The 12,979-nt window shown below is 47.0% G+C and overlaps 1 protein-coding gene across 1 annotated transcript in view; it reads left to right on the top strand.

Moving 5' to 3' along the window:
• The window catches only part of LOC125928653 (polypeptide N-acetylgalactosaminyltransferase 17-like), a 159,029-nt gene that overhangs the window by 50,243 nt on the left and 95,807 nt on the right, over positions 1 to 12,979 (top strand). Inside the window, exon 3 of the mRNA XM_049639378.1 lies at positions 9,412 to 9,595. Coding sequence (XP_049495335.1) covers positions 9,412 to 9,595 — 184 coding nt within the window. The remainder of the gene's footprint in view (positions 1 to 9,411; positions 9,596 to 12,979) is intronic.

The following is a 12,979-nucleotide window of genomic DNA, read 5'->3' as shown; positions in this document are numbered from 1 at the left end:
GGGGATGCAGAGGAGGAACAGGGTCAAGAGATACGCAAGAGCGAGTCCCGAGAGTCGTTGGAGCAACGAATTAGAAATAATATGCGTATGCGATGGGGCGCCTGGGTGGCTCAGTCAGTTCAGCGTCTGACTCTTGATCTCGGCTCATGTCTTGATCGCGTGGTAGTGACTTCAAGCCCCACGTTGGGCTCCATTCTGGACGTGAAGCCTACTTAAAAAAAGAAAAAAAAATATTTATATATATATAACACAGATACGATTAGCATATTTGTTTCACGTAAGTATTGTATACTGATAACTGAAATGCTTAGTACAGTATAGTGCTTTGCATCCAAAGGACATTTGTCGGTCTGAGTAATTGTCACTAATATTTGTGTCCCAGATGGTACTCTCCTCTCTCTCTCTTTTGACAATGTTTCCGGGCTAGCTTTTCCATTCCGCTCATGGGCCTGTCATTTCTTGTTCCGTTGTCTCGCTGTCTTAATTATTAGAGATTTTCCGTGTGTTTTAAGCCCCTCCGTGGCCCCCGCTTCATGCATTTCTGAGGGGTGGTCCCTGTTGAGAAGTTGGCCGGGAATATGCCTGGAATTATTGCTTCCTATGAAGTTTATGGCTGCAACGTCCCGATTGTAAGGTTTACAACTTCCAAATGCCGTAGCATCGCAGAGGAGCTCCCTGAGACCCCGTGACCTTCAGGAGGCGCCGAGCCTCTGCAGAGACCCCCTCGCACGCGCTCACCCAACTGGGCCGCGTGGCACCGTTGGCTGGCGTGTGTGTGTGCGTGAACGGGCACGCACGTGCCGTGGATGTTGGGGAGCTTTACGAGTTGACAAGGCACCAGACCGTATTTCGCTGCAGACTCCATCTGTCCTGGAGTTTGTGTGTCTGTTGTGAGTGCCGTATCCCTACTTCTGGAAGAATAATGCTGGTTACCTGTAAACTCGTGAGTTTAAGCTGTAACCTTGGAGAAAATTATGTCCTCCGTCGTACGGCGGGGAGGTAGGAAGGCGGCTCGGACTCGATTTACAGCCGTGGCTCTTTATTTTTGCTGCCACCATGGAGCCTTTGTGGCTTGGGCCTAACCAAAGACGGACGTGGGCCGAGCGATTGAGTTTTTCCGAGCGGTCGTCGGGTCTCTGCAACTCCGGATCCCCGGGCTCCGTGCGAGATGGGCAAGGCTTGTCTGTCATCCACAAGTTAGGTGTTGACCCAAGTGCACTAGAAGGGAATTTCTCAAATTTCAAAAGTCGGGGTTATTTTTATGGCTTCATGTTTGGAAGATGGGATGACTATCCAATATTTAGAGGCTCGCTTCCCAGTGGATATGTAGAATTTCCTCCCGGTGACCCTGCCACTTGAATTCTTACTGCTTTTATTTGCTAACTTAATATGGGATAAGGCCACCCCTCCCACTTTTCTTCATAAAACACAAAAAATCTAAGTTTTCTTACCTCTGTGTTCTGCTGGGGTAACTTTGGAGTTTCCGTTCCCTCTACATTAAAGGGGAGAAATTTATGTCTTCACGGCATCGCACCTTCTAATTCAAAAGCACGTCTCTCTGCCAAGTTAGATATGTCTCGTTTTATTCCCTTTATTAGAATTTTATAATTTTCTCCCTATTGGTTACAGTTATTTCCAGATGTATGGTCATATTTGTCATTTTAATAAATATCATTCTTTTTACATGATATATTCTAGTGGGTTATCGCTAGAATGCGAGACACCGGGAGCTCATGGCTCATGGCTCTCCACATGGCTCCAGCTCAGGGGTCCCGACTGAGGAGGGAAATTGCCTCCTGCCCCCTTTCTTCTCTGCCCTGGAGGTGCCTGCTTCCCGGGCGTGCCAGTCTTCAAGGGCACCAGGGCCCTTTTCCACGGCCAACCCAATGGCCTTTCTCAGGCTCGACTTCCCTGTGACATTCATCAGCGTGGACTCTCTTTTTTTGTTTTTAATGTTTATTTATTCTTGAGAGAAAGAGAGCGTGAGCAGGGGAGGGGCAGAGAGAGAGGGGGACACAGAGTCTGAAGCAGGCTCCAGACTCTGAGCTGTCAGCACAGAGCTCAACGCGGGGCTCGAACCCACGGTCCGCGAGATCAAGACCTGAGCCGAAGTCGGATGCTTAACCGACTGAGCCACCCAGGTGCCCCTGTAATAAGTAGCTTTAATTATTCTTCTCTTAGTAGACGTTATCTCATGGACACGTAGTTACGTTCTTTCTTGACATCAACTATTCACTTTATCACAAATGGCTCTGAGTTGAATCTCCAGATCTTTCTCTACTCATCCGTATACTCGACAGTTTTTAAGACCTCCCCAGGCGTCAGGCACTAGGGTGACTACATCCCTGCCCTTCAGGGGAGTGCCAAGATGTGGCACCGCGGGAGATGCCACCCCCCGGGGATAAGTGGGAGGCTCTATCTGTCCGTATCCCAGCAGGAAACAGATGGCACACCCAGAAGAGGGGATTGAAGAGAGTTTAGCAAAATATTTACCAAGTTTCAGAGATCCACAAGATTGACAAGGGATGCTGACTCACCTAGGGATCGCCACAGAGGACGAAGCTGTTGGCCTGCCAAACCCTGCAGGGGGGGAGAGGAGGGAGCGGTTCACAGAACACAGGGTTAGCTATAACCCCGGGGGTAACCCTAGGACAGGGCTGCCCTGTAGCAACAGCGGCATAGAGAAAGCAGCCTCTATCCAACCGCTGTCCCGTCGGGAGGGAGCTGGGGAGTACGTACCCCAACCTCTGTCTCTTTCCATCCATCGTGTCTGTTGGTGGACTCCGTCCCAAAGCCATAGGGCAGGGGAATCCCTGATGCTGTCTCTGTCGGTCTGTCTCCCGGGATAGGAAGCAGGGAAAGAGGGTGGACGGTGGATCTGGAGAGAAACGTGAAGATTATTTGGTAGAAGTGCTGGGGGATGGTTGACCTCAACTGGCTCTTCCTCCCTTTATCTTTAGCTTGACTCTGCAGACTTCAGCTGAAATAACTCAGAAGGCAGGGCCCGGCGGAGGGAATGATGAGTCTTCCCAGGCCGAGTGCCAGGCAGCGACTCTATTCCCACCCCTCTGTCCCTCTTTTCTTCTTCTCCCCTTTGCTCATCGGAACTTCCGTGCCTACAAGCTCACTGTGGTCGGCGGCGGCCGTAACTGTTTCTGGCCAGATCGCAAAGGCACTTTCAGAAGAGAAGGTTCCCAGATGCACGGAGTCATCCCTCTTTGCTCCAGTGCTCACCTTTCCTGGCTAAGTGAGGACCAACTCGAGCCTTGTCGGTGATCTTGAATTCTTATTTATCTTTGCCACTGCGTTCCGGGGCCTGCTAAGTAGGCACACGAAAATGCCAGTGAAGATTTTTGCTGCTTTGTTGAACCTTTCTGGCAGATTAAATTGGGGGGAAAATGGGAACGCACGGACCACAAAATATATAATTCGTAGTTGTCACACTGCACCGTGAAAAATGATCTTTTTTGAGGCTGCTAAGTGGGTGCCTTTCACAATGGAAGGAAATAAAGCCACAGAAAGGGGGGAAAAAAGACTTCACCGGGAAGTGTCGTTCCCTTTGTGTTCTTGGTGGGATTAACATGCATTCCTAGTCTTAATTCCTATGCCATTTCAAAAATGAATTCCTTCCCCGGCCCTTCTGCCTGTTTGGGAAAGGCTGGCCATGGACGATGCAGGGCAAACACAGCTGGGATGCATTTTAGCTCGGAGGTGGCATTTAATGGACAAAAGAAATGCTTTATCATCAGGGGAAGAAAAAGATGCACCAACCAAACCACCCGGATGACGTAAGAGGAAGAATCAGATGTTTTCCATTGAAGCTGCTCGGTTAGATTGAAGGTCAGTCGTGCCCCGTTCCGGTCATCTCCCTCCTTGACCCTTGGGCTCCGTGCTGGCAGGAAAAGCCATGAAAGGCCGAGCTGGTGGCCTAGTGAGAAGAAGGGAAAATCCAGGGTGAATGGGCAAAAGTGCACAAAACAAGGAGGGAAAAAAAAAACTCCCCTGTCAGTAGTCCCTTCATCATCTTTTTTATTATGCATGACGTCATCCGTTATATACATCACGTATACGTCAGGTAATAATTCTGTAATGTCGCTTCCCAGTGGGGCGTTACCAGGCCCTCTGAGGCCCTTTGTGTGCGTTACCCAGTGAGGACCCCGTCTCTTTTTTGCGGTTGTTTCCAGTTTCACGAAATAAGTTTACAGCTTTGAACTGTGTTTTGATTAGCTTTTGAAACCTTGGAATTCTATGCGTTTTTAAAATTTATTTTTAATTCCCATTTTTTCTAACATTTATTTACTTCTGAGAGAGAGAGAGCATGGTTAGGAGGGGCAGAGAGAGAGGGAGACAGAGGATCCGAAGCAGGCTCCTCTCTGTGAGCGCAGAGCCGATGCGGGGGCTCAAACTCAGGAACCGTGAGACCAGTGACCCAAGCTGCTGTCGGACGCTCCACTGACGGAGCCACCCAGGAGCCCCCATAGGCATTTTTCCTGTTTGCTTTTCACTTGCTTTTCACTGAGTGTCTGAGATTCATCTATTTATCCATGCATTTTCATAGCTGTACGGTATTCCTTTTAATGAGTTCCTGCCATTACTTTGTCACCATCATGCTTTCCCATGGTGGGTTGTTTCTTCCCAAAGAATTTCCTGGATGGAACATTCGTGTGTGTGTGTTGGAGGCTCCATTACTTTTGGAAGGTCAAATAATTAATCCTTCAGATATTCCGTTTCTTCACCTGTCAAGGGATCCTGGTAACACCAACCTTGCCTGGTTAATGCAGAAATGGATGTAAAACCATTGCAATATTAAAGTCAAAGCAGTGATCGTTAATAGGTGGAGGGAGGGTGGTCGAATGGATCTATGGAGACAAGCAAGCAGCTTAACGACGTGGTTCGTACTGGGATCTTTCTCCATTCCATTAAGTCTGGGTTCCTTGAAGTTTTGAACTTGGAGTGTACCTTCAGTGAGGGAGCATATAGAGTGGTGAAGATGTAAGTTTTGAAGGATGCAATTCCTCCTCTAGATATCGTGAAGTTCCTGAGCATCATCTGTCTTTCTCCTTCTGGCTGCTTGATAGCTGCCCCCAGCAGCCTTTCCCCCCCTGCCCTCTGTCGCGGCTGTGGGTCCTATCATGCTGGCGGCTTCCAGGTTCATATCTTGGGTTTGTCTGCCACCTGAACTTCCCTGGTCCTATGTTTCAGCTCCACACGGGACATCTGAGTCTATCTGAATGTCCCTCGGGTGCCCCAGAGACCGCAAACGCAGTACGGGGCTCATCTTTGTGAGTGGTGTTACCGCCCGGTTCCTGCACCGGAAGCCGGGCTCACTCACTCCTTCCCACGCTTTCCCGCGCTAACACTTGCTGTCTCCTGCCCTGTGATGGGATCTCTTAAATATCTCCCAAATCTTTCCTCTCCTTTTGATCGCTGTCACCACTGTCGTAAAACGAGGTCCCCGGCGTCTCTGGTCTGCTGCTGCAAGAGCCCTGGAACTGGTCTCCTTCTTTGTCGCAGAGGCCGGGTTTTGCTTTCCTTGAATCTCTAACTGTATCCAGAAGCCCGGTCTGCGTTCCATTACCAACTGTGGAACTTTGACAAAGTTCCTACATTCTCAGACTCAGTGACCTCCTTTGTCAAACAGAGATCTAAATAATACCTTCCTCATGCAGTTGTCTAGAGATTGTGGTACAGTACATGTAAAAGCACTTAGCAGGGCGCCCAGCACGCGGAAAATGCCCCTCTGTCCATGGTAGCTGCCCCTACTGCTCGTGACTGGGGTCTGTCCTTGTGCGATCCACCTTCTAAGAGAAGTTTGTAAGTTATGCCTTAGTCTTGTTACTTAGCTTTTCTATGCTTTAGGCCCCGTCACTTATAGATAAGAATCTAACCTCAAGGGAATAAAGGCCACTAAATGACTTTTGTGGGCTCTAGGTACTTTGGCCTTCGTGAGTTTCTTCCTCCATTAAAAATGGTATCAGAAATTCTATTTTATAACTATGTTGTTTTGATTTTAAAAGAAATTTAGGGGCGCCTGGGTGGCTCAGTCGGTTAAGCGGCCGACTTCGGCTCAGGTCACGATCTCGCACTCTGTGAGTTCGAGCCCCGCGTCGGGCTCTGTGCTGACAGCTCAGAGCCTGGAGCCTGTTTCAGATTCTGTGTCTCCCTCTCTCTCTGCCCCTCCCCTGTTCATGCTCTGTCTCTCCCTGTCTCAAAAATAAATAAACGTTAAAAAAAAAAAATTAAAAAGAAATTTAAACATTTTCCTGGGCCCCTAAAAGTGACTCTAGGCTCTGTGTCTACTGTGATGAATAGATAAATCTTCTGTGAAGGGTACATGTGCCTTCTATCTATCTATCTATCATCTCTCTATCTATCTATCTATCCATCCTATAACAAGTGACTGCAATCTCGGTGGCCTAAAAACCACAGAAATTTCCTCTCTCATACTCTTGGAGGCCAGAAGTTTGATATCAAGGTGTTGGCCAGCCCTCTGAATCCTTCTTTGCTTCTCCCTAGCTTCTGGGAGTTGCTAGCAATCCTTGACATTCCCTGGCTTACATTTGCATCCTCCAATATCTGCATCTTTTGTCAGATGGCCTTCTTCCCTCTGTGTCTGTATCTCTCTTCTCTTGAGGATACCAGGGGTCTTAGTGTGTTGACACATGCAGTGTCCCTATTTCCAAATAAAGTCATATTCACCGTTCAGGGGTCCACTACTCAACCCAGCACCTCCATAGTTAAAAATGATGAAACGTTTAAGGCGTACAAAAGGTCTCATATCTCATGCGGGTTAGAGCTCTACAAGACATCTTTAGTTAGTGAGCAGTCCATCCTTCTCTCGATCTCAGCGGGTACAGCCTCAGCTCTGATTGTGACTTCCCTCCGGGAGTTCGCTTTTCTTTCCTGCAAGCTCAGCGATGCATCTACAATATTCTTTAAATTTTTTTTTCACGTTTTATTTCTTTTTGAGAGAGACAGAGACAGAGCGTGAGCGGGGGAGGGGCAGAGAGAGAGGGAGACACAGACTCCGAAGCAGGCTCCAGGCTCCGAGCTGTCAGCACAGAGCCCGACGCGGGGCTCGAACTCGCGAATCGTGAGATCATGACCTGAGCTGAAGTTGGATGCCTAACCGACAGAGCCACCCAGGCGCCCCACATCTAAAATATTCTTAAAAGGGTTTTATTCGGCATTTCTAGGTATATTACGGGAGACTTTTCATGTTGTTTTAGCCTTCCATCTTGTTGGAAACAGAATTACCTATCACAGAGTGGGTTTTCTCTTACAACTTTATTGAGATGTTTTTCGCATACCATATCTTTCATCCACTTAAAAGGTGTACAGTTTTGTGGCTTCTAGAATATTCTCAAGTGTACACAAATATCACCACAATCTAACTCCAGAACGTTATCCCCACCCAAAAAGACAGCCCACGTGCCTTAGCAGTCACTCCCCGTTTCCTACCGCAACGCCCTCAGCCTGAAACAGATATTTATCTACTTTCTGTCTCTGGAGATTTGCCTATTCTGTACATTTCATATGAACAGAATCATACCTACATAGGTCGTTCCTGACCAGCATTGTTTACTTGGCATAATGTTTTCAAAGTTCATCCGTGTTGTAGGGTGCATCGCTATTTCCTTCCTTTTTTATTGCTTAATAGTATCTCATGGTGTGGTTCTGCATTTTGGGTGTTCATGCATCCGTCGATAGACATGGAGCTAATATGAATAATGCCCCTAGGAACGTTTCCGTCCAAGTTTTTGCGTGGGCGGGTCTTTCCATTTTTCTTCGGTCCGTACCCAGGAATTGCTGGGTCACGTGGTAAAATGATGCTTTAGCATTTTGAAGAACTGCCCGACCGGTTTCCAGAGTAGCCGTGCCACCTCACATCCCTACTGGGAATGTTCTACGATGAGTGAGTTTTAAACCCAGCACAGGTGTTCATACTTGACGTGGGAAGCATTCTTAGAGATTTTCGAGCATTGTGAAGGTGAGGTTGTTGGAACGTCAGTGGCACACAGATGGTGGAATGAGAATTCAAAGAGCGGGAAGTCCATGGGAAGTGTTGGAATGATCTAGTTCTCTGTTGATGGCCCCTCTGTTGGGATGATGGCACGCAGGAAAGATGTCAGGGTGCCTGAAGATCATAGCAGACAGTGGAAAGGATTCTCAGGTAGAAAAATGATGTTCACCTGCGACCACGTCTGAGATGCTTGCTGGACCTCTGCTTTTTGACCTTGATCTCACAGAAAATACATTTCTGTTTTCAGAGAAGCAGGAAAGTCTTGCCATTACGCGATGGAGCCCCGTTCTGTGACCGGAGCAGATTTGTTGGCCTTTGACTGGTCTGGGGATGCCTTCCTGGGAGGTTCAAATCCTCCTCAGCTTTATGGGCCGCCCATCATGAAAGCTGAGGGCACGGTTGACATCTCTCCTCTGTGCTCTTCCTGCCAGAGACAGCAATGGGATTCTTACGGATAAAGTGGTGTGTGTGTGTGTGTGTGTGCGTGTGTGTGTGCGCACGCATGCCCTCGAGCATGCCTGAGTGGTATGCTGAGTGGCTTGAATATTTGAAATGGCAAAAGGGAACGAGAGCCCTTAACAACAAAAGTTTTCTAGGCCTGAAGTAAAACCTCCCGTAACTCTTGGATTTCGAAATTGCCCATCAAGCTGTTTATCGTATAATGGAACAGTAGGTATAAAGCTGCCACCATTCTGGGAACTTCCAATTGCTCAGTGAGGCTTGTTACAGAGGCCTCCTACTCTGCTTGGCACAGTTATCACCCTTATGGGGTTTTTCTGTCTATGATTTGTTCTCAAACATTCTGTATTTCCTTTTGCCATTTAGATGAAATTTAAATAAAACCATTAGGTAAAGAACTGTGTCAGGTTGTTACACACTTTAAACTCATGATAAAATCAATCCGTATGTCATTCTCTGTTCAAATGAAGCAAAAACACCTGCGGGGTTGGCCGTTCCCTGTTACTGGCTGTTCTCATTCTGTGTTGTACGCGTATCTCGTGGAATATGGGGCCTTGTAATTGCCCCACGGAGAAGGGAAAGCCGGCCTGGCTGAGCCTCAGTTCTGTCCCATTGTGTGTGTCCTTCTTGGTCTGCGTTGCTCCCAGTTTAGATGATCTCTTCCCTTTTGTAGACCTCCATCCAGTCTGTTCCCCAAAGGAGGGAGAGGCTTCTTCTTGGGAATTAGACTCAACCCCAGAACTCCCAGTTGCCCTGAACTTCCTCTCAATATGAATGCGTTCAGGGCATAGTCCTGGATTGATAAATTGGGAACGTAAATTTCTCTGTGACAGGTAATGGTAGAATTTCCATCAAAGCCATAGCTCAGTTTGAGTGATGTGTCCTGATGTGGTGGTTTTCAAATAATTCTTTTTCCCTCCTTTTTCTAGGCTTATCCAAATCCCTTGGGCTCATCGAAGGTTACGGTGGACGGGGCAAAGGGGGCCTTCCCGCTACGCTTTCCCCGGCCGAAGAAGAAAAAGCCAAGGGACCCCATGAGAAGTATGGCTACAATTCCTACCTCAGTGAAAAAATTTCACTGGATCGTTCCATTCCGGATTATCGTCCCACCAAGTAAGTTCTGGTTGGGTCCTTCAGAGCGACTTGCCACGTCATAGGGTTGGGTGTAGACCCGAGTCTGTGACATGTTCTCGTGTTGTTTGTAACTAACAAAGGAGCTTTGATCTCACTCAGTCTCCTTCACAGTCAACAGACCAAGTACTGTTGACCATGAAATATGATCTAAATAAAGTATTTACATTTTTAAAGATAATTTATAATTATTGTTTGTTTACTTGTTTTTTTTTAATGTTTATTTTTGAGAGAGAGAGAGTGAGGACAGGTGGGAGGGGGTGGGGGCAGGGGACAGAGGATCCAAGCGAGCTCCGCACTGACAGCAGAGGGCCCGATGATCTCACGAACCTCAAGATCGTGACCTGAGTTGAAGTCAGATGCTTAACCAACTGACCACCCGGGTGCCCCCAATAAAGTATTTAAATTTTTATAAAAGAAACCGAGAAACGTATAGGAAGGTCCTCAACCTTAAAACCTTCAGTTTTAAGTAAAAAACAAAAATCACCATGATTTCTACCTAGAGACTGCAATTTGTCAAATGTTAGTATATTGCCTTTGAGTCCGCTTTCTATACAGATTTATGATTATGTGACATATTGTTTGTGTCCTTTTTTCACTTAATATTATTTCATGAGCACTCTCTGATGTTATTAATTACGCTTCATTATGATCCTCATTATTTCCATTTTCGGAAATTTGGTTTATTGTCAGTTTTCCATAAATACCAGTTTCATAAACAACAACTTGATGAATGTCTACGCACTCAAATCTTTATGTGTCGTGATTGGGTATTTATTTTCTCAATCCACACTTCTTAAAAGTATAATCCTTGTAGCATATCATAGGACTACGTTTGGAGACTGGTGATACATTTTGGGATCTTGTCCTCTAGAAAGTTTATGGCAATCCTCACTCCAGTTGGAGTAGTACCCGTCCCTTCCCAGACTGGGTACTCGCCTTTCAAAGACGCTTTGCCAAGCTGATTGGTGAGAAAGTATGTTCCATGATTGTTTCAACTTCTACTGTTTTGATTGAGTCTTACCTTTTAAACAAGTGGTTTGCATCTTTTTTTTTTTTTTTTTTTTTTTTTTTATTTATTTTTGGGACAGAGAGAGACAGAGCATGAACGGGGGAGGGTCAGAGAGAGAGGGAGACACAGAATCTGAAACGGGCTCCAGGCTCTGAGCAGTCAGCACAGAGCCCGACGCGGGGCTCGAACTCACGGACCGTGAGATCGCAACCTGGCTGAAGTCGGACGCTTAACCGACTGCGCCACCCAGGCGCCCCAGTGGTTTGCATCTTGATTGTCTCTTGAAAGGCCTTTGTTCTGCGGGCTCAGATTCAGGATTCATTTGTTTTCTCCTTGGGAAATGGAGAAGAGGGGTTGGTCATAGATGCTGGAGGAAAACCCATTTTCTAGGCAGGCGTCACGTTGGCTTAACGGGTTCTTTGTTTTCTGTTAGATTTGTAGTGTCTCCTTTTTCCCATTTAGAGTGTGTCCTTGCTTAGAGTAGATTATTCCTTTTTCAAATGGATTTTGTACAAATCAGTTAAGTATCCTGGTTACTGAGAGAAACAGATTCAAGATAAAGAAAATTATCTTAAATGGATTTAAAATTGCAGCATTAGCCGAGAAGCCTGTTAAATCTCTCTCTCTCTGCCTAATAAACATATATTCATTTTGAATCGCTAAGAAAACATACATCACCCCTGTTGGAAGCTATTTTGTGTTCCTGGACTTTTGCTCTCAAACACATCTGGCTGTTTTCATTTCCTGGTGCTCTCTGATTAGCCTTTCTTATTTGGATGTTGGCAAATAAACAGAGCAATGTGGGTTGTTTTTTTTTTTTTTTTTTTTCCACTCCTTTGGAAATGAAAATGTTTCCAACGTGGAGCTTGCTGGAAGTGCGTCAGTTGAACAGATATTAGTGAGCACCTATTATGTGCCAGATGGTTTTCCCCATATTAGAGGCAGAGTATCGGCAAAGACACAGTCCTTGCCTACTTACTTCTTCTCTGGGGATGGAGGCAAACTTGTAGGCAGATTGATTTGGCACATTGCGGTCTGTGTGGTGTGTGTCAAGCCAGCGACGTACACAGCGTGATGCCTGAACTTCATCTCAACCCTTTCACCCCATGAAGGGTCAAAGGGAGAAAGATACGGATGGACCAGGCACTGGAACAACAGCAGAGTTGGGGGCACAAATAAAAACGCGGCGTGCTCGGGCGGTGGGGGGGGGGGGGGGGGGACGCGTAGCTCAATCGCGCTCTGTTAACTTAGCATGGTGTCCTGAACATACGACCTGCATCTGGCCCCTCCTGGAACTTTATTTACTAAGATGATCGGAAAGAACTGGAGAGGATGGTAATCTACAAGGGACAACAGAGCACGTTAGGGGATGACGTCAAGGAAGAAACACCTACACAATTTTGGAATATCGAAAGAGGAGGGGTGAGTGGTCACTGACAGAAAACTGGATGAGGCTGGGACCCCGCCTCCTGCGTATGGGGTCCTCCATCGGTGCGGTGGGGTGGGAAGAGGTGAAGAATGCAGCCCAGTCACATCTCAGAACCCCAGAGACTCAGGCTTTGGAGGCCCTGGGTACTTCTGACGGCTGGGAGGTAGATTGGAAAACAGGGATTGCAGCTGTATCCCCAGATTCTTTCCCCCACACCACACAGCCAGGTTCTGCCCTTCCCTGCCTGGAAGAATATGGGAGATCTACTCTCCAGAAAAGGTGAACTCTGGCCTTGAACTCATAAGATGTAGGCTAGGACAGAGGATAGGGCTGCATACCATTTAGGGACACCCTCAGCATCATTAATTGCCCCCCCTCACCCCCCGCAGACTTTCACACGCCTGTAAATGAGTACAGTTTGAAGCATCTATTCCCAGGAAACCAGGCTAAGAAACCCTTCCCCAAATTTCTGAGTTCAGCTCAATTTTTAAAAAAAAATATTTAATGTTTATTTATTTTTGAGAAAGAGAGACACAGAGCACAAGCAGGGGAGGGGCAGACAGAGAGAGAGAGACACGGAATGTGAAGCAGGCTCCAGGCTCTGAGCTGTCAGCACAGAGCCCGATATGGGGCTTGAACCCAGGAACCGTGAGATCATGAGCTGACCTGACGTAAGGCACTTAACCGACTGAGCCACCCAGGCGCCCCAGAGTTCAGCTCACTTAGTAGTAAGGCGTGCCTGTTGTAAAGCTCCATTTGTCTACACATAGCTGTCTTAATCTGAAATAAGAAAGGAGAGCCAGGATCCCTGGACATCTCTGGAGAGTCTCCGTTACAAAAGGCCTTAACAACAGCAACAACAATAGAAAAGGTGTCTGGAAGAGGAAGAGACTATAAACTTAAAGACTCGAATTGGTGGCTCAAA

The sequence above is a fragment of the Panthera uncia genome, chromosome E3, assembly GCF_023721935.1.
Source record: "Panthera uncia isolate 11264 chromosome E3, Puncia_PCG_1.0, whole genome shotgun sequence".
In the NCBI taxonomy this organism is placed as follows: Eukaryota; Metazoa; Chordata; class Mammalia; order Carnivora; family Felidae; genus Panthera; species Panthera uncia.
Note: the sequence above shows the minus strand (reverse complement) of the source record. Positions and strands in the feature narration are given on the sequence as shown.